Source organism: Camelus bactrianus, chromosome 22 (genome assembly GCF_048773025.1).
Source record: "Camelus bactrianus isolate YW-2024 breed Bactrian camel chromosome 22, ASM4877302v1, whole genome shotgun sequence".
Classification (NCBI taxonomy): Eukaryota; Metazoa; Chordata; class Mammalia; order Artiodactyla; family Camelidae; genus Camelus; species Camelus bactrianus.
In genome coordinates, this window is record NC_133560.1 from 22,245,767 (window position 1) to 22,264,792 (window position 19,026).

At 43.3% G+C, this 19,026-nt stretch overlaps 2 protein-coding genes across 2 annotated transcripts; one reads left to right on the forward strand and one right to left on the reverse strand.

Moving 5' to 3' along the window:
• The first annotated feature begins 12,115 nt into the window (after positions 1-12,115).
• On the forward strand, positions 12,116-13,063 carry LOC105082519 (olfactory receptor 10H1-like). The gene has a single exon (XM_010972079.2). It carries the CDS (start codon positions 12,116-12,118, stop codon positions 13,061-13,063), a length of 948 nt encoding a protein of 315 aa, XP_010970381.2.
• A 2,413-nt stretch (positions 13,064-15,476) lies between these two features.
• On the reverse strand, positions 15,477-16,474 carry LOC105082663 (olfactory receptor 10H3-like). Its single transcript, XM_010972280.3, has one exon. The coding sequence runs from the start codon at positions 16,323-16,325 to the stop codon at positions 15,477-15,479; it is 849 nt and encodes a 282-aa protein (XP_010970582.3). The 5' UTR covers positions 16,326-16,474.
• Positions 16,475-19,026: the final 2,552 nt, after the last annotated feature.

The window sequence follows — 19,026 nt, forward strand, 5'->3', positions numbered from 1 at the left end:
TCACATAAAGGGCTCAGAGTTTACCTAATAAAAGTAGTTGTCACTGATATTGAGGTTATGCTCCTTGTTCTGATCTAGTTTAGTGTCATTCTTCGGTACAAGATGACACAAATTGGCCTCATTCTAAACTCATGGCCTCTGACCCCAGCGGGGCACTTACTACCTCTGGCAAACACAACACAGTTTCCCGTCAGAAGGCTGATCCAACCTCCACTCTCCCCTCCAGCCCTTGCCTCACCCCTGTGGCCCACCTTCCCACCTCCCGCTTGGTGGAATGGCCACGATTATCAAGGTTAGCCTCTCCCATCTCCTCTGACGGGCAGACCGATTTCTGTCTCCTCTGGTCTCACAGCGGATGGCCCCCACCCCAGTGCTGAGCAAGCATTGCACACATCACGGGAGTGCGTCCATTTCACACCTCTGTCTCTCCCAAAGCCTCCGCCCCAGGATAGGAGGGGCCGTCTTTCCCCGAGACCAGGACACAGCAGCAGAGACAAGGTAACCTAGAACAGGGTTTCTCAACTTCAGCACTAGTGATTTTGGGGGCCAGGTCATTCTTTGGCTCTCTTTTTCATTGTACAGTGTTTAGCAGCCTCTCTGGCCTCACCCACCAGATGCCTGTGTAGCATCCCCTCCCCACCATAAGTTGTAATAACCTAAAACATTCCAGACATGTCCAAATGTCCACTGTGGGGAAGAATCACCCTTGGTCGACAACCGCTGGCCTGGAAGCTGCAAGGGGCACCTAGGGTAAGTGAGAACACGGGACCCAACACGGGCAAACAGAGAAGCCCCCTGGCAGCCTCCCAAGATGAAGATCCTCTCTTGACACCCTTCTCCCCAGCCCTGACCTCATCCCCAGGGTGGGCAGCATTATGCACAACTGTAGACTCTGCCTTCTTACCTTCTTTTTCCTGGTCCTCCTCTGCCTGGGGTGCCTCTTCCAAGAAACAGCCAGCAGCAGAGGGCAGAAGCAGCTCTCCTGCTTGTTGCTGTCAGCAGCGGCCGCAGGCAGGTCTGGGGTCAGACCTAGTGTCTCCTGGACCTGATACTGTGAGCTTTATCGCTGCTGCAGGATTCCCAGCAGGCTGTCCCCGAGAGCCTCTCCATGAAACCAACCTGAAAGGGCGATCCTCAGGGTCTGGAGAGGCTGGAGGGACCTCAGGGGCCTTCAGGGATCTGCAGACTCTACTTCCTCCTCCAACTATCCACACACAGCAAAGACTCCCTGCTGCCTCTCTCTGCCCAGAGAGACACCAGCCCCTGCTGAGGGCTGAGGAGCTCCCAGTCTTGGGGAAGACGGGGCTGGATACAGATGCCTTCAATTCCTTGGGGTCAAGGTAGGGTCAGAGGGAAGGCAGGAGCTGGAGGAGCCCAGAGTGGGAATCCAGTGCTGTGCCCTTGGGTGAGGGCAGTTGAAAGGCTTCCCCTAATAAGGATAATTTGGACCTGGGTCTTGGAGAATGGTGTCTGTTGGCTAATACAAGTGCTCAAAGACTTCTAGCCACACTGGAAAGCTCCACTTTTCTCCTCTATCAAGTACTACCCTATCCCTGTTGTCCTGGTGGTCCAAGCCAGAAGTCTGATGTTAGCATAGGCTTCCCTGTAATGTGATACAAATATTTGATCTTTTGGTCTTTGTCACTTATTCCTGACACTGAGTTCCTGAAACTGTTAGTATCTCATGAGTGATAAAACCATATTTTAAAAATTCTAATGAAATGACTAGTGGACAGAGGCTCTTACGTAGCTTCAGGATGGGGGTTGGTCTCCAGAAAGACCAAGGCATGATAATGGGTTGAAAATTTCAGCCCCACCACTGAGACATCCAAAGAGAGGAGAGGGGTGGGAGATTGAGTTAATCACCAACGGCTAGTGATGCAATCCCCCAAACAACAGGGTTTGGAGAGCTTCTAGGCTGGTGACCACATGGAGATGCTGGGGGAATGGAGCATCTGGAGAGGCCATGGAAACTCCACATTCCTTTGCCCACACCTTGCCCTATGCATCCCTTCCATTTAACTGCTCCTTGGTTGTATCTTTTGCAATAAACTGGTACTAGCAAGTGAAGCACTTTCTTGAGTTTTGTGAGTCATTCTAGTAAAGTGCATTCTGGAAGGGGGATGGGTTGTGGAAACAACTTTGTAGCCAATTGGGACAGAAGTGTAGGTACCATGGGCACCCAATACCTGAGGCTGGTCTCAAGGTGGGGCAATCTTGTGGGAATGAACCTTTCAGCTGTGGAGTCTGAGGCTAACTCCAGGTTAGTCTCAGAACTGAATTGAATTATAAGACCCCCACTTGATGTCCAGAGTTGGAGAACTGATCCTTGATGTGGAACGAAGCCACACACTTTGTGTTGTAAGTGTTATGGGTAAAAGAGTTCACTCCTCTCTCCCTCTGTCTAGTCAGCAATAGTGTCCATTCCACCTCTGTAATCAGCCTCAAATCTGACCACTTAGTCCAGGATGCCTGCACCTATCCTCCCCCCACCTCTCCCCACCACTCACGGGGTCTCCCCACACCCACCTCTGCCCTCAACAGCCTGCTCCTCTCACAGCAGCCAGCAAAAGCTCCGTACAAACAAGAATCTGACCATGCTGCCTGTGTATGAAACCATCTCCTTGGTACAATGTCTTTGGAGAACTGGCAATAGCTACTGAAGGTGAACACAAATCTCCCCTATGATTTAGCAATTACATATCCAGGTACAGACCCAATGGAACAACATATAAATATTACCCACTAAAGTTCATGGACTAGTTGTTCACAGGAATGCCACTTACAGGAACCCCAGAGTGGAAGCAACCTAAATGTCTATGAATATGTTCACATGATGAAATATCTTACAATTCTTTTCTAAAAGTATATTTAAAATATGTGGGATACCCCTATTGCCTCTGGAACAACTCTTCAAGTGGCCTTCATGCTCTTGCCCTTCCCATCTATATGCCTTCACATTCCAGAAATCCCCCAGCCACCTTCAATGCTCCAGAGCTCACTAGACATATGAATGTCCCTGAGTGCACCATGCCTCTGCTATCCTGAACCTTTGCACTTTCTGTTTTCTTTACCTAGAAACTTCTCTCACATTTGTGTGCCTCACGTGGATAAAACCTACTTACCCTTCGGGTCTCACTTTAGACATCACCCTCCTCCAGAAGCCTTCTTTAAGCCCCAGGCTAGTCTTTGATCTGCACTTAGCTCCTTCAGGCCCCTAGGATTGATTTCCTCATCACGCCTCTGACCACAGTGTGTTGTCCTCTTTGGTTACGTGACAGCTTCCTGCACTGGACCAGAAGAAGCTGAAGGTAGAGATCAACTCTGTCCTTGGTCATTGCTAGATCCTAGCACCTAGAATGTTTCCACATAAAATAAGTACTGATTAAGCATTTGTTGACTATATGAATGAATACATGAGGGTAAATGATGTGAGGACATAGAGAGGTGGGAGTGTCAAAGGTATCATTTCATGTGGAAAACTTTGATGGACAAGGAAGAGATTTCCAAGTAATGTGATGGCATTCACAGAAGAGAGAACATTTTGAGCAAAAGCATGCAGGTGTGCTGAGCATGGAGGAAGATGGATAGACTATGAATGGCTTGATGGCCTCCTTAGAATAATTGCTCTGTGTCCCACAGAGAGGTCAGATAAAAGGCATGTGTAGCCAGCAGGTTGAGGTAGAGTCCAGCATGGACTGATGTGGTCCTGCCATCCCTTTCACCTAAGCTCCAGGGAGGCCTACACTGCGTTGGAACAAGACACGTGGAGAAATATAACATGGCCCACATATGTACATTGACAGTAGGTTAACCAAGGAGGTAAAAACCATGTACACTGAGAAATATTAGGACATTGTTGAAAGAAATTGAAGAAGACACACAATAAATGGAAAGATATTCTGTGCTCATTGATTGGAAGAGTTAACAATACTACCCAAAGCAATCTACAGATTCAATGCATCAAAATCCCAAGGACATTTTCCACAGAATTAGGGCAAAAAGTAATCATATGAAATCACAAAATACTCTGAATACCCAAAACAATCCTGAGAAAAAAGAAGGCATCACACTCTCTGGTTTCAAACTATGTTACAAAGCCATGGTAATTCAAGCAGCATGATATTGGAAGAAAAACAGATACATAGATCAACGGAATAGAATTGAGATCCTAGAAACAAATCCACACATTTATGGACAATTAACTTAGGACAAAGGAGCCAAGATCCTTCAGTGGAGAAAGGATAGTCTCTTCAATGAATGATGTTGGGAAAACTGGACAGATATGCCAAAAAAAAAAAAAAAGAAAAGAAAAAAGAAACTAGATCACTGTCTCATACTATACACAAAAATTAACTCATAATGTATTAAAGACTTGAATATACAACATGAAACCATAGAACACTTAAAAAAACATAGGCAGTGTGCTCTTTGACGTCAGTATTAGCAATATCTTTCTAGATATGTCTCCTTAGGCAGGAGGGGAAAAAAACCAAAAATAAACAAATGGAAATACATTAAACTAAAAAGTTTCTACACACAAAAGAAACCATCAACAAAATGAAAACACAATCCACCAAACAGAAGAAGATATGTGTAAATGATATATCTGATAAGAAATTAGTATCCAAATATATATAAAGAACTCATACAACTCAACAACAAAAAAACAAACAACCTGATTAAAAAATGTGCAGAGAAGCTGAATAGACATTTTTCCAAGCTACCAGGCACATGAAAAGATGTTCAACACTACTAATTATTAGGGAAATGCAAATCAAAACCGCAGTGAGGTATTACCTCACACCTGTTATGTTAACCTATTATCAAAAAGGGGGAAAATAACAAGTGTTGGTAAGGATGTGGAGCAAAGGGAACCCTCATGCATTTTTGTTGTAATGTAAGCTAGTGAAGCAATTATGGAAGAGAATGTGGATAGTTCTTAAAAAATTAAAACTAGAACTAGCATATGATCCAGCTATGATCCAAGATGTCCTTGAGTAGGTAAATGCATAGTTAAACTGTGGTACATCCTGACAATGGAATATTATTTAGAGCCGAAGAAGTAAGCTATTAAGCCATAAAAAGATACCGAGGAACATTAAATGCACATTACTAAGCGAAAGAAGACCCTCTAAAAATGCTACATACTGTACAATTCCAACTATATGACATTCTGAAAAAGGCAAAACTATGAAGAGAGTAAAAAAATAAATGAGTGGTTGACAGATATTAGGGGAGAGGGGTGGATGAGTAGGCAGAGCATAGAGGCAGTGAAAGCACTCCAAATGATACCTTAACAATGGATTAATCTCATAATACATTATCTAAAGCCCATAGGAGGAACAACGGGAGTGAACCACAACGTAACCTATGCACTTAGGTGATGATAACGTGTCAATGTAGGTTCATCGATTGTGACAAACGTACCACTCCAGTGGAGAATGTTGATAATGGGAAACTGTTCATGTGTGGGGGGCAGAGGGTATATGGGAAATCTATGTACCTTCCTCTCATTTTCACTGTGAACCTAAAACTGCTCTAAAAATAGTCTTAAAAATAATAAGCTGAAACCCAATCTGAGATATTTGCACAATATTTTTTTTTGGGTAAAATACAGTTTAAGAGCTTGGCAAACTTAAGTGTAAATGGCTAAATGGTAAACATTTTTGACTTTGCAGGCCGCACTATCTCTGTCACAAAGGCTCAACTCTGCTGTTGTAGCACAAAAACAGTCACAGACAATATATCAATGAGTGGGTATGACTGTGTTCCAACAAATATATATATAAACAGGCAGTGGACCCACATGCTGTAGTTTTTCACCCCTAAAACTGTAGTATAAAGGCATTAGAAGAAATTAAGTAGGATGTTTCTGATTAGAACAATATTAAGGTACAAGAAACAGAAAGCAAAGGAAAAAGGTAAAAAAAATTAGTATTTAGAATCTCTTTTTAAACGCCTGCAAATCAGTAAGAACAAGATAATCTAACAGAAAAACGAGGAAAGACTTTGAACAGGCATGTGACAAAAAGGAAACCCACACGGCTAATAAACGATGGAGATTTTGAATCCCACTAGTAATTAGGGAAATGCAATTTAAAGTGACAATGGGAGCTCGCTTGGCAACCATATTGGCAAAATTAAGTTTCACATTGTCAAGCGTTAGAAAGGACGTGGGGAAACAGATCCCCTGATACACAAGTGCCAAGGGTGTAAATCAGCACAGCCACCTGAGAGTTGAATTTGGCAATTCTTCTTAAATTTAAGAATCGTATTTTTTATGACCTGATCATCTCACTACTCAATTTGTATTTGAATCAGGGAGTTCCTGATTGTAGCAAAAGACATATAAAGATGTGTATTGTATAATTCCTAACAATGGTGAAAAATTGGAAGCAAATCGAGATGTCTAATAGTTAAACATACACCACATATATTTATAATATTGACTATTAAATTAATTTTATAAAAATGAGGTGTTTCTATAGGTGCAGTTCTCACCTGGGGGCGATTTTGGGGGTGATTTTGTCCCTAAGGGGATATTTGGCCATGTCTGGAGACATTTATGTCATGGCTAGTGTGGGGAGGCTCTTGGAATCTAGTGGGTAGAGGGCAAAGAAGCTGTTAAACATCCAGCAGTGTTCAGACAGCCCCCACTGCAAAGGGTGAGCCAACCCAAATGTCAACACTGACAAGGTTGAGAAAACTTATTCTATATAAACTAACATGAATATCACTCCAAAATGATGAGTAAAAAAGCCAAGCTGCAGAAAGGTACCTACAGAATAATCAAATTGTGTTAAATCACGTGGTATGAAAAGCAGCCTGGTGGTTCATCAAAAAATTGAATATAGAATTACTATATGACTAAGGACTTTCCTGGGAATGTACCCCAAAGAAATTAAAAGAATTCAAAAAAAATCCTTGTACACAGATATCCATGGCAACACTACTTACGTGGCCAGAAGGTGGAAATAACCCAAATGCCCGTCAGTGGGTGAACAAGTAAACAAAACATGGTCCAGCCATAAAATGACATATTAACTCAGTTATTAAAAGGAATGAAGCACTGATAACATGCTATCTGACAGGTGAATCTCAAAAATACTATGCTGAGTGAAAAAAGCCAGACCTCATAGGTCTACAAATTGTATGATTCCATTTTTATGGGATGTCCAGATCAGGCAAACCCACAGGGGCAGAAAGCAGATAAGTGATTGCCAGGGGCTGAGGGAGGAAGACCGCTAATGGGATGGGATCTCCCATTTTTGGGGGGTGATGAAAATGTTCTGGAACTAGGAAGAGACGGTGGTTGAATAACATTGTGAATGTGCTAAATGCCACTGAATTGTTCACTTTAAAGTGGTTAATTTTAAGTTATGTGAATTTCACCTCAAAAATAAAACAAAACAAGCAAGCAAAAAGCACAACAAAGCTCTACAGCAGTATCTTATTTGATGTGTTTGTGTCTGTTCACACCCTCCTGCATACAAAGTTCTGCAAGGATGCCCATCAAATTCACCATCATGATCCCATAGCTGGCCATTGCAAGACTTTTAGCCTTATTTGTAGCATCTCAATGATTTAATAGGAAGAAACATATTTATGTATTGATGTAAAAAAATTTTAAACACATGTAATTAGACAAATGATCCGATCAGGGAAGAAAGGAGATGGAGAGGCATGTGGGGCAGCCTCCTCAGCCCCAGCAGGCAATGGCAGGACTGCTTTCCTGCCAAAGTCAGGAACCAGGGCCTCAAATGCCAAATTTGTGAAGCATTAAACTCTGCTCAAGCCCCTGAGAAGCCCAGGTAATTGACTCACACCTGGCAGGCAGGGAGGGATGGAAGGAAAGTGAGAAAGTCTCCCTGAGGTTGTCCAACACCTTGCAGGGTCCCCAGGGGTCCCAGCATCCTTGTAGCAGAGGGAAGATGCATAGGCAGTGGGACCACAGCAAGAGAAGGCAGCAGGCAGGGAGCAGAGGCAACATAAATAATGATGGTGAGGTTCAGGTAGCCCTTCCCTCTCTACCCTGCTGGCATACTCAGGGTGGCAGGCTCTTGCCTTGCAGCCCTCACCTGCAAGGAAACATCAAACCAGGACCTCCAACTGGAGTGAGGCAGAAGGAGGTGCAGAGCCTGGAGCCCCAGGTGAGTCATCGTCCCTCCCTCCCACTTGACCAGGAGAGACCTGGGGAACCAGCAACTGCCACAGACTCAGAGAAGCCACCCTGTCTATATAAATCCTTGGGCAATTCGAGTCTACGGGATGGGAGCAGAAGGCAGGGCTCCACTTCCTATCTTCAAGGTGATGGGATGATTGCTTCTCAGGACAGGTGAAGAAACTGAGGTGCAGAGAGGGGAGCTACTGCTCTCAGTTACCAGAACACCTGCTTGCGTTTTAACTTCTCTCCCCTCTCCGTCCTGGCCAGAAAAACAGTGGTAAAAGGATTGAGGGGAGGCAGAGAAAAGAGACAAGAGGATTTAGGACTGAGAGGCTCCAGTCACCCACCAAGGGTGTAATGTATCCGGGGGCACCAGGGCGGACAGGTGTGGTGACGGTAAGGAGTTAGGAATGAAAATGGGGAGAGAAAAGGGAGGCGATGGTGGCAGAGATGGGAGGGAGGATGCAGAAGGGCATCCTAAAGAACTCCACTGAGAAGAGAGAGCCAGGATGGGGGCAGATGGGTAAGGCAAGATGGAGGCAACACAGACCTCGCTTGTGGTACTCAACCAGGGGCAGTTCTGCTCCCTAGGGGACATGAGACAGTATGTGAGGATACTTTTGATTGTCACAATTGGGAGAAGCTACCTGCACGTAGTGGGCGACAAGGATGCTGCTCAACATCTTATACTGCACAGGACAGCCCACAACCACAAAAATTATAAGCCCCCAAAGTCCCTAAGGCTGAGGTTGGAAAACCCTGCTGCAGGGGTATACGAGAACAAGATTTGTTCACAGGTGGCCTTGGCCCCTGTGTTCCTTGGTGGAGAGCTGGCCCCGCTGTGGATTCCACTAAGTGTCAGACAGCCAGATCGCACTCTCTCTGGGGCTGTTCAAACGCTTGCAGAGGAAACCACTACGTATTCTGGTGGATCAGTGCCAGGTTTCAGTCCATTTCATCCTGAACCCACACCCTCCATGGTCCTAAGGCTCTTTGTTTACTTTAAAAAATAGACAGACTTTACTTTTCAGAGCTTTAGGTTTACTGAAAATTGAGCAGATAGCGCAGAGGATTTCCACATATCCTCTCCCTCCCCGACCACAGCTTCCCCTGTTATCAACCTTCTGCATTCCAGAGGTAACTGTGCTACAGTTGCTGGACTTACATTGACATGTTCTTATTAACCACAGCCCACAGTTTACATGAGGGTTCACTTTTAGTGCTGTACATCCTATGAATTTTGACAAACGCACAATGTCATGTAGCCACCATTATAGTATCACACAGAATTGTTTCCACCCCTTAAAAAAACCCGAGTTCCACCTATTCATCTTTCCCTCTCTCTCTTCCCGAGGTCCTGACAACCACCAATCTTTTTACTGACTTTACAGTTTTGCCTTTTTCCAGAATGAACAGACACCAGTCTTAGCTGCCTCTGCATCCCCCTCATCCCAGAAGATGGATACGCAGCCCTGGACCACCTCCCCCAGACATGGTGAGCTCTTATCTCCTCACAGTGCCTCTCCCTTTCTTTATTCATGGCTGTGGAGTTTTGTGCTCTTAATTAATACAGGGAGGGAGTGTGTGGATGGTCTGGTGTGGTGAAGCTAACAGCTCTTTGGTCCTGGGAGTGGCTCTGACATTCATTAACAGCCACCAGTAAGTGGTGAGTGTGACAGAGAGGTTAGGAAACGGTAGGCTTTTGGGTCATTCAGGTGCAGGTTCAGATCCTGGCTCCCCCACTCAGAAGCCACGGTCCTTTGGGCAAGTAATGTGTCTTGTGTGGGATGCAGCTGCCACTTCTGTAAAACAGGGATCAGAGTAGTGCCTCACAATATTGGGGTAAATACTTAACAGGAAACATATGAGCACAGGTGCCATGTCCAATAGAGGGTAGCTGTTCTCATCCAGAACTCAAAATCCAGTGCCAGAGATAGTTGCATCTCCAACATGACACATTATTACATTGGTCATGAAAAAGTTAAGATGCTAGGTCCTTCAAACTCACTCAGAAGTTTGGAAGAACACAGGAATGAGTAACTAAATCTATTTGGGGAAGAGATGTCCAGAAAGGCTGCACTGTGCAGGTGACATTTAAATTGAGTCTTAAAGATGAACAGGTGTTTGCCAGTTGGAGAAGGGAAGAACTGAGATCCTGTCAGACAGAACATGCTGACTGTACTCTCCAGATCATGTCTCACCCATTCAATCTTTTCTTGGAGGTTCTTGTTTCTACATCATTGACTTTGACTCACCCTCTGCAATATCTCAGAGTATCTGGACTGAGTGGGGCTTTTGGAGCTATCACCCTGGAAACCTAGGGCAGGTACTGACCCAGAAGTGAGGGAAAGAAACAAGGGACTCCAAAGGAGGGAGGCCAAGAACTCTGGAAACTGATGATATTTGGGGAATGCAGCTTCCACTCACCAAACGTCTGGTTGTGTCTTGTTCTCAAACTGTCGGGGCTTGATCTAGGACAAGAGCCCACTTAATAGGGTATTCATTACATTTTCCTATTTTTTTCTTTACTGTGGTAAAATACACAGAACATAAAATTGACTATTTTCTCCTTCTTACAACAATTCAGTGACATTAAATACATTCAATGTTCTGCAACCCCCACCTCCACCTAGTTCCAGAACCTTCTCAGCACATCTAAAGGAAACCCAACACCTATTAGCAGTCACTCCCTGTCTCCCCTTTCCCCGGCACCTGGAAACCACTGCTATGCTTTAAACTCCTGCATGAATGTTCATAGCAGCGCGATTCAGAAGAGTGAAAAATGAAAACAACCTCAATGTCTATCAGTGGGTGAATAGATAAAGAAAATGTGGTCTAACCATAAAGGAACATTGATTGGCTGTGAAAAGGAATGACGTTCTCATACACACTACGACATGGAAGAGCCTCGAAAACATCATGCTGAGTGAAAGAAGCCAGACCCCAAAGGCCACAGATTAGTGGTTTACTGCCTTTTAAGCTTACCTAATAAAAATCACTTAAAAACAGTTATTTATAAAGAAAGATTGAAATCTCATTAAACGAAAGTTACTGACTGAGCACAGACCATGTGCATTTGCTCACTTAGTGTATTGATTTCATTATCACAGGCCGTGCCTACTGTTTTCCAGATCACAGTCCCAGAATAGCTCATTTAGTTCCCACAACAGTTCTCTGAGGCAGGTAGAGAGAAATGGAGGTGCAGAGTGGTGAAGAAAGTGGCTCAGGTTTACACAGTGGGCAGAGCAGGAATTTGCACCCAGTGGACTGACTCCCACATCCCTTTGTCTGATGGCTATGTTGCATTGCCTCAGGAGGGGCAGGTGGGCCTCATGGGAGCTGGAAAATAACCAGAACATCATCTCTACATCATCCTTCCTTGAATTTCTTGCATGGATGACTCCAGAGGAAGAATCTGCTTGATTCATATTAAGTTAGAGGTGCACACTACAAAGTGTTGTAGACCCCGGGTAGGGACGTCTTGTGGTATCTGAAGCTCTGGGAGGATCAGGATTTATCAGAAGGGAGGAGAGGAGAAGAGTAGCAATAGCTGGAAACTCAGTGAAGGAACATTTTCATGTTTGGAAGCAAAATCCCTAGAAGGATAGAAGGGTAGAGTCTTTGGGGACAGCCAGCCATGGGTTCAGGTTTCGGATCTGCCATTTTGACAACTTCACCTTGAACAAGCTGCTTGGCCTCTCTGCACCCCAATATTCTTAATAAGTATTCTAAAAATTCTCAAAACAAGGTGAAAAAAACAGCACCTCCCCCACTATATTGATGAGAGGATTAAATCATAGGAGGCACAGAGTAAGAACTCAACTGATGTTACCTGTCATTTACCAGGAGCAGCCCCTTGGGCAGGGCCAGCAGTGGTGGAAGCTGATGGCCGCCCTCCACCCAGGAGCTGAGCTCTCCATGTCACACCTCACTTCAGGCACAGCCTCCATGCAGGGAGCCAACCTCTCAGCAGTGACTGAATTCATCCTCATCGGCTTCTCCACCTTCCCCCACCTCCAGCTGATGTTCTTCCTGCTCTTCCTGCTCATGTACCTGTTCACGCTGCTGGGGAACGTGCTCATCATGGCCACCATCTGGAGCGAGCGCAGCCTCCACACCCCCATGTACCTCTTCCTCTGCGCCCTCTCCATCTCTGAGGTCTTCTACACTTTTGCTGTCATCCCACGCATGCTGGCCGACCTGCTCTCCACTGATCGCTACATCTCCTTCACCGCCTGTGCCAGCCAGATGTTCTTCTCCTTCATGTTTGGCTTCACCCACTCCTTCCTGCTCACCGTCATGGGCTATGACCGCTATGTGGCCATCTGCCACCCCCTGCGCTACAACGTGCTCATGAGTCCCCGTGGCTGTGCCTGTCTGGTGGCCTGGTCCTGGGTTGGAGGCTCAGTCATGGGGCTGGTGGTGACATCAGCCATTTTCCAGCTCACCTTCTGTGGCTCTAATGTGATCCATTATTTTGGCTGCCACGTGCTACCTCTCCTGAAGTTGGCCTGTGGGGACAATGTCTCCACAGTGGCCATGGGCGTGGACCTAGTGTGTATCACGGCCATGCTGGGCTGCTGTCTCCTCATCCTCCTCTCTTACGCCTTCATTGTGGCCACCATCTTGAGGATCCCCTCTGCTGAGGGCCGGCACAAGGCCTTCTCCACCTGTGCGTCCCACCTCACCGTGGTGGTCGTGCACTATAGCTTCGCCTCCATCATCTACCTCAAGCCCAAGATTCCCCAGTCTCTGGAAGGAGACACGCTCATGGGCATCACCTACACGGTCCTCACTCCCTTCCTCAGCCCCATCATCTTCAGTCTCAGGAACAAGGAGCTGAAGAATGCCATGAAGAAGACCTTTCTCAGCATGCTTTACCCAGAAAAAATGTGATTACTGGGAGGAATTCCTTGGACATAGCTAAACTGGGTTACCAGGTGCTACCATTAAAGATGGCCCCCTGTAAACATGTAATACCATATTTGTCTGATGCTTTAAATTTTATAAGGACCCTTGTCTGCAACATCCAAAGGTGCCCACAATGGTTAAGCAGCATCATGCCTGTACTCAGGGTGGAAAGCTGTATGAGGTGATCGATCACTCAGAGAAAATACGATTCGATGATTCCTATCTGTTGCAGGACACTTTGTCAGGTAGCGGTAAAGCCAGAATCTGTTCTTCTTCTGCCGGAAGCAGGGGTGGTGTGATTACTCCCATCCCAGAAACCCACACTGCAAAGAGAAATGGAACACAGCAGACCTTCCCCCTGTGCTAGGCAGCACCGGGTAGCTACAACACAGGTTTGGCAAGGCTGTAGGAGACTAACCCAGGTTACAGGGGAGGAGAGCAAAGCACCGTAAATCCTAGCATTGCTCATCTCTGTAATAATCAGCCTCAGAAAAAGTTGAGAAAACCTCCACATTTTCAGTGTGAATCTTGAGCAGCTGCAGAGAGTCACTGGGAAGTCGCTATTGTTAGGTCAAGGAAAGAAGTCCCACCGTGGAAATGGCCTGCTGTGTCAGAGTGACTCGGCTCATGGGCCAGCAGTGAACTCTTTGGTCTCACTAATGAGTGCAGAACCCAGAATGAAGGTGTATCCCATGGTCACACTGATTCAATGCTCCCCCTTGGTACGAGGGGGGATTTAAGGTTCATCATATTTCATAGTGCTTATAATCTTTTGAAAATACGTGTACTTGAGACAATGACAAATATGGTGTGATATCCCTTAAAAGTGGGATCAGAGAAAGATAAACTCATAAAAACAGATTGCAATGGTAGTTACCAGAGACTGAGGGGTGGGGGAACTGGGGAGATTTTTTTTAAGGGCACAAACTTTTAACCGTAAGCTCAACCAGTAGATGAGTAGACCTGGAGGTCTGATGCACAGCCTATAGACAATAAGACTGTATTATAAACTTCAGAGTTGCTAAGAGACTAGATCTTAATTGTTCCCACCACAAGAAAGATGTGAAGGTTATGTGACATGATAGAGGTGTTGCTAATACTAACTGGTAGCTAACACTGTAGTGGTCATCAAACTGCAAATTATAAGTGTATCACACCAGCATTTTATATATATTAAAGTTACACATTGGTATATGTCAGTTATAACTCAATTAAAAAGTTTTCTTGACAAATGTATATTGTTTCAGAATGTGGATTCATCCATTTATTTTAAAATAGCAATTTATAAAACTTAATGGGCACTAGTTGATGGTGGTACTGTTGTGTACAAAACGAACATAATTAAAACACACAAGCAATAAATTAATCACCCTAACTCTTTCACAGTGAGCCACAGTAATGAGAAAGTAATGTTTTACCTAATGTTGTGTGTAGGAGAGGGGGCAAGGGATTTGCAATCAGCTAGACACAGCCTTTAAGCATGCTTTGTGTTCTTACTTAAGCGATGATCCCTCTTCTTTTTTCTCTCCCTCTCCTGTCTCTCTCTTTCTCACTATCTTTCCTTTCTCTCACTCACTCTCTATTTCACTCCATCACCCTCTCCAGCCCCATTTCTAACTCCCTTACATTTCTTCTCTTTCCTCTTCCTCCTATGCAAATAGACCTATTATAGACAGCCTCCTTCTACTTTCCTTTCCCAGATGTTTCCCCATTTCTTACTTTATCCAATTTACTTTACAGATCAATTTTAAGGATTTCTGTCTCACTAGCTCATTATCTTTCAGTCTTTCTCTCTCCATTTGCATTCTAACATCCTTCACTCAACTCCACTCAGCATAGAAAACCCCGCTTTGGTTCTATCCCTTCCAGAGGCAATTAGGAACTGTAAATAATAAACCATTATCTTGAAACAAATAATTTTCTTATTTTACATTTATTATAACTAAGATGATAATAATTAAAAAAATCGGACACTGTGTTTCATATATAAAGCTACTCAGTGTTAGGGTGGTATTTATTATTTTTAATGTTATTCTTTTTATTCTTATATGGGGAAGAGGGAAATAAAATATACTCTTGCTTGTTTATTTGGAAAGAAACATGGGCATCAGTGCCTAGACACATCCATCTGGGGCTTCCCACCTGCCTATAGACAGATAGCAATTCTAAGGCACAAATAATAAGATGAAGTTCACCACACCAGGTATAAACAAGAGCTCATGATGGTTCAGGTCTATGCAAAAAAGAGATAAACATGTTGAGGATAAAGAAATAGCTAGTATGCATCAAACTCCTATGGGGTGTGGATAGATTCACACACCTGAATCTTTACAACAGTTTTGAGACAGATTTATTATCCTAGGCTTTCTTTCAAATTTCTTCATCACCATACTGGCCATCAGGAGCTTAGAGGAGAGAATTTTCTGTGGAAATTTCTCTTTATGGCATTCTTCAGCTCCTTATTCCTGAGGCTGAAAATGATTGGGCTGAGAAAGGGGGTGAAGACTGTATAGGTGGTGGCCATCAGAGTGTTACTGTCCATGGAACGGGGGCCCTTGGGCTTGAGGTAGATGATGGAGGCAAAACCGTAGTGCACAATCACTATGGTGAGGTGGGATACACATGTGGAGAAGGTCTTGTGCCGGCCCTCAGCTGAGGGGATCCTCAAGATAGCAGCCACGATGAAGACATAGGAGAGGACAATGAGGAATAAACACCCCAGTAGGGCTGTGACACAAACCAGGATGACACCCATGGTGACAGATGATGTCTCCTTCCCACAGGCCAACTTCAAGAGGGCAAGCACATGACAACCAAAATGGTGGATCTCATTAGACCCACAGAAGGTGAGATGAAAAACTATCAGTGTCAACATCATCCCCATGACTGAGCCACCAGCCCAGGACCAGGACACGAGACGGGCACAGTCACGTGTGCTCATGAGCACGTTGTAGTGCAGAGGGTGGCAGATGGCCACGTAGCGGTCATAGCCCATGATCATGAGCAGGAAGGAGTGGGTGTAGCCAAACGTGAAGGAGAAGAACATCTGGCTGGCACAGGCCACGAAGGAGATGGAGCGGTGGGTGGAGAGCATGTCGACCAGCATTCGAGGGGTGACGGCAACAGTGAACAGAATCTCGGAGATGGAGAGGGCGCACAGGAAGAGGTACATGGGGGTGTGGAGGCTGTGCTCGCTCCAGATGGTGGCCATGATGAGCAGGTTGCCCAGGAGTGTGAACAGGTACATGAGCAGGTACAGCAGGAAGAAGGCAGGCAGGAGATGCTGAGGGAAGGTGGAGAAGCCGATGAGGATTAATTCAGACACTGTGCTATAGTTCTGACCAGACAAGGATGCTGCATCTGGTGAGATCAGGAACAGAATGAAGGCAGAGTGGTTAAAACAGAGGTTCTAACATAGATTAAACAGCAGTTGAAGAAGTCTATACTATATAACTATTTGCTTAACTTGTCTGAGTCAAAATCTTCATCAGTAAGATGGATTAAATCATAGCAGTTCCTACCATTCAGCATTGTGATAAAGATAAAGTGGATCAGTATATTAAGTGCTTAAAACATAATTTGACCACTGGTTTCTTATTAACAGTGTCAAAAATAAAGAAATGCTCCCATTTTTGAAACCACTAAAGATAGACATGCAAGATAAAGGTCACATGCTATTGAACAGTGTGCCTGTTCTAGAAAATGTATTTGGATCTTGGGGTTAAAAAATTCCTTCAGTGTCCTGTGTTTTAAGTGATTGTTGAACCCATTACATGTATTTTATTGGTAATCATTTATGTCATCTTATTTCATATTTGATTTATTTATAGTAAAGGAACTGAACAGAAAGTTTCAAAGTAAAAGGATGGACAAATATATGCTAGGCAAATATGTACAAAAGGAAGGCTGAAGCAGCAATCTTCAAAACAGAAAAAAATGAGATTGAAAAAAACAACAATTACAATAACTGTATTGCCGTATTCCACTAAAAGGACCAGTGTTCCTGGAGAGATGGTCTGGGCAAGGAGCACGCCTTGTACATCTTGTGCCAGAGTGAAATAAAACTTTCACTGTGAAAGGTTAATGTTAAAAGCATGCAGCAACCGGATTGAAAACGTGTCCATTGGCTTAAGCTGATCATCAAAGCAAATGATCGTTGTACGGATGATGGAGGAGAAAAGTAAATGACACCACAAGGAAGCAACCAGACAAATCCAAAGGTGGAACATTCCACAGAACAATTGGTTTAGTCTCAACAATGAGACAACGTCATGAAAAGAATGACCAGAATTCCAAGCGACATAACAACCGGATGCAATATAGGGTACCAGATTGAATCTTGATTTAGATAAACCAGCTATAAAGTATTGTTAAAGGAATAGAGACAACATTGTTTATGATATGAATGAATGATGAGGCATGAATAATATTAAGGGGTTCTTATTTATTCAGTTATTAGTTTTATGTGTGATCTTGTTATTTTGGCTGGGAAGGAAAATATTCTTAGTTTAAGTGCATCCCTGAAATGTACAAATCACACATGTACGTGTGCCAAGGGACAAAGAGGATTATTTCATACAGGTTAGAAGAACATCGTAGTTTCCATCATAAATACGATTAATCAATGTAACAATATACTCTGGCATATTAAGTGACAAGTAATCGGTACAATTCTAGTGAAAGAGATGTAAAATAAAAATAGTTAATGAATAATAGACAGAATTAAAAATTTAGCTAGAAATTTAAATACATGCTATGGAAAACAGTATGGAAATTCCTCAAAAAATTAAAAATAGAACTATCAGATGATCCAGCAATTCCACTTCTGGGTATATATTAAAAAGGAAACCAAATCACTGTGTGGAAGAGGTATCTGTATCCTTTGTTAATTGCAGCATTATGGACAATAGTCAAGAGATGAAAACAGCCTAAATGCCTATTGACAGATGAATGAAAAAAAGAAAATGTGACATATATATTGAACATATATAATGGAATGCTCCTTGGCCATAAGTAAGAAGGAGATCATGCATTTGCAATGACTCAGATTGGCCTTGATGGCATCCTGCTAAGTGAAGTAAGTGAGACAAAGACTATATGATCTCACTTAAATGAAAAAAGTGACACGTGAAAAAACAAAAAGTGGATATGAAACAAACCAACCAACCCAAAATCAAAAAAAGACATCATATTTGTTGGGGTGTGGATTGGAGGTTGGTAGGGGAACTGGATGAAGGTGTTCAAAAGGTACAGGCTTCCGGCTATAAGAGAAGTAAGTCCTGGGCATGTGATGGACAACATAATGACTATAGTTAACGCTGCTGCATTGTAGATTTGAAAGCTGCTAAGAGAATAGATTCTAAGATTTCTCATCACAAGTAAAGACAACTTTTTTCTTTTTCTTTTTGATATCTATATGAGATAATGCATTAACTGAACTTACATTGGTAATCATTGTGCAATATATGTAAGTCAAGACATTATGCTGTACACCTTAAACTTACACAATGTTGTATGTCGGCTACATCTCAATAAAACCAAAAGGGAAAAAACGAACTTTAGTGGAGCTCAGAATTCAACTTATGTAATAGTAATTACTACAATGCAATTAATAATATTCAAACATTAACTGACAAATATTTTTAGACTCCTCAAACAACAGAAATATTTTTTAAGCACTCAGAAGACTCTCATAAAAACTGACCTGACATTAGATATAAAATAATCTTCCATCAATTCCAAAGTATAAATATTATATATATTATAATGCACTAAAATTACAATTCAGTGGATAAGGAATAGCTTTTCAAACCCCACATATTTAAAAGCAAAATAATTTAGTAAATAAACTTTTCTTTCAATGGTTAATCATGAAATAAATTAAGAAATATTTCTAATTAAATAATTCAAGCATCTCATGTTAGAAGATCAGGCTAAAATAACATTGA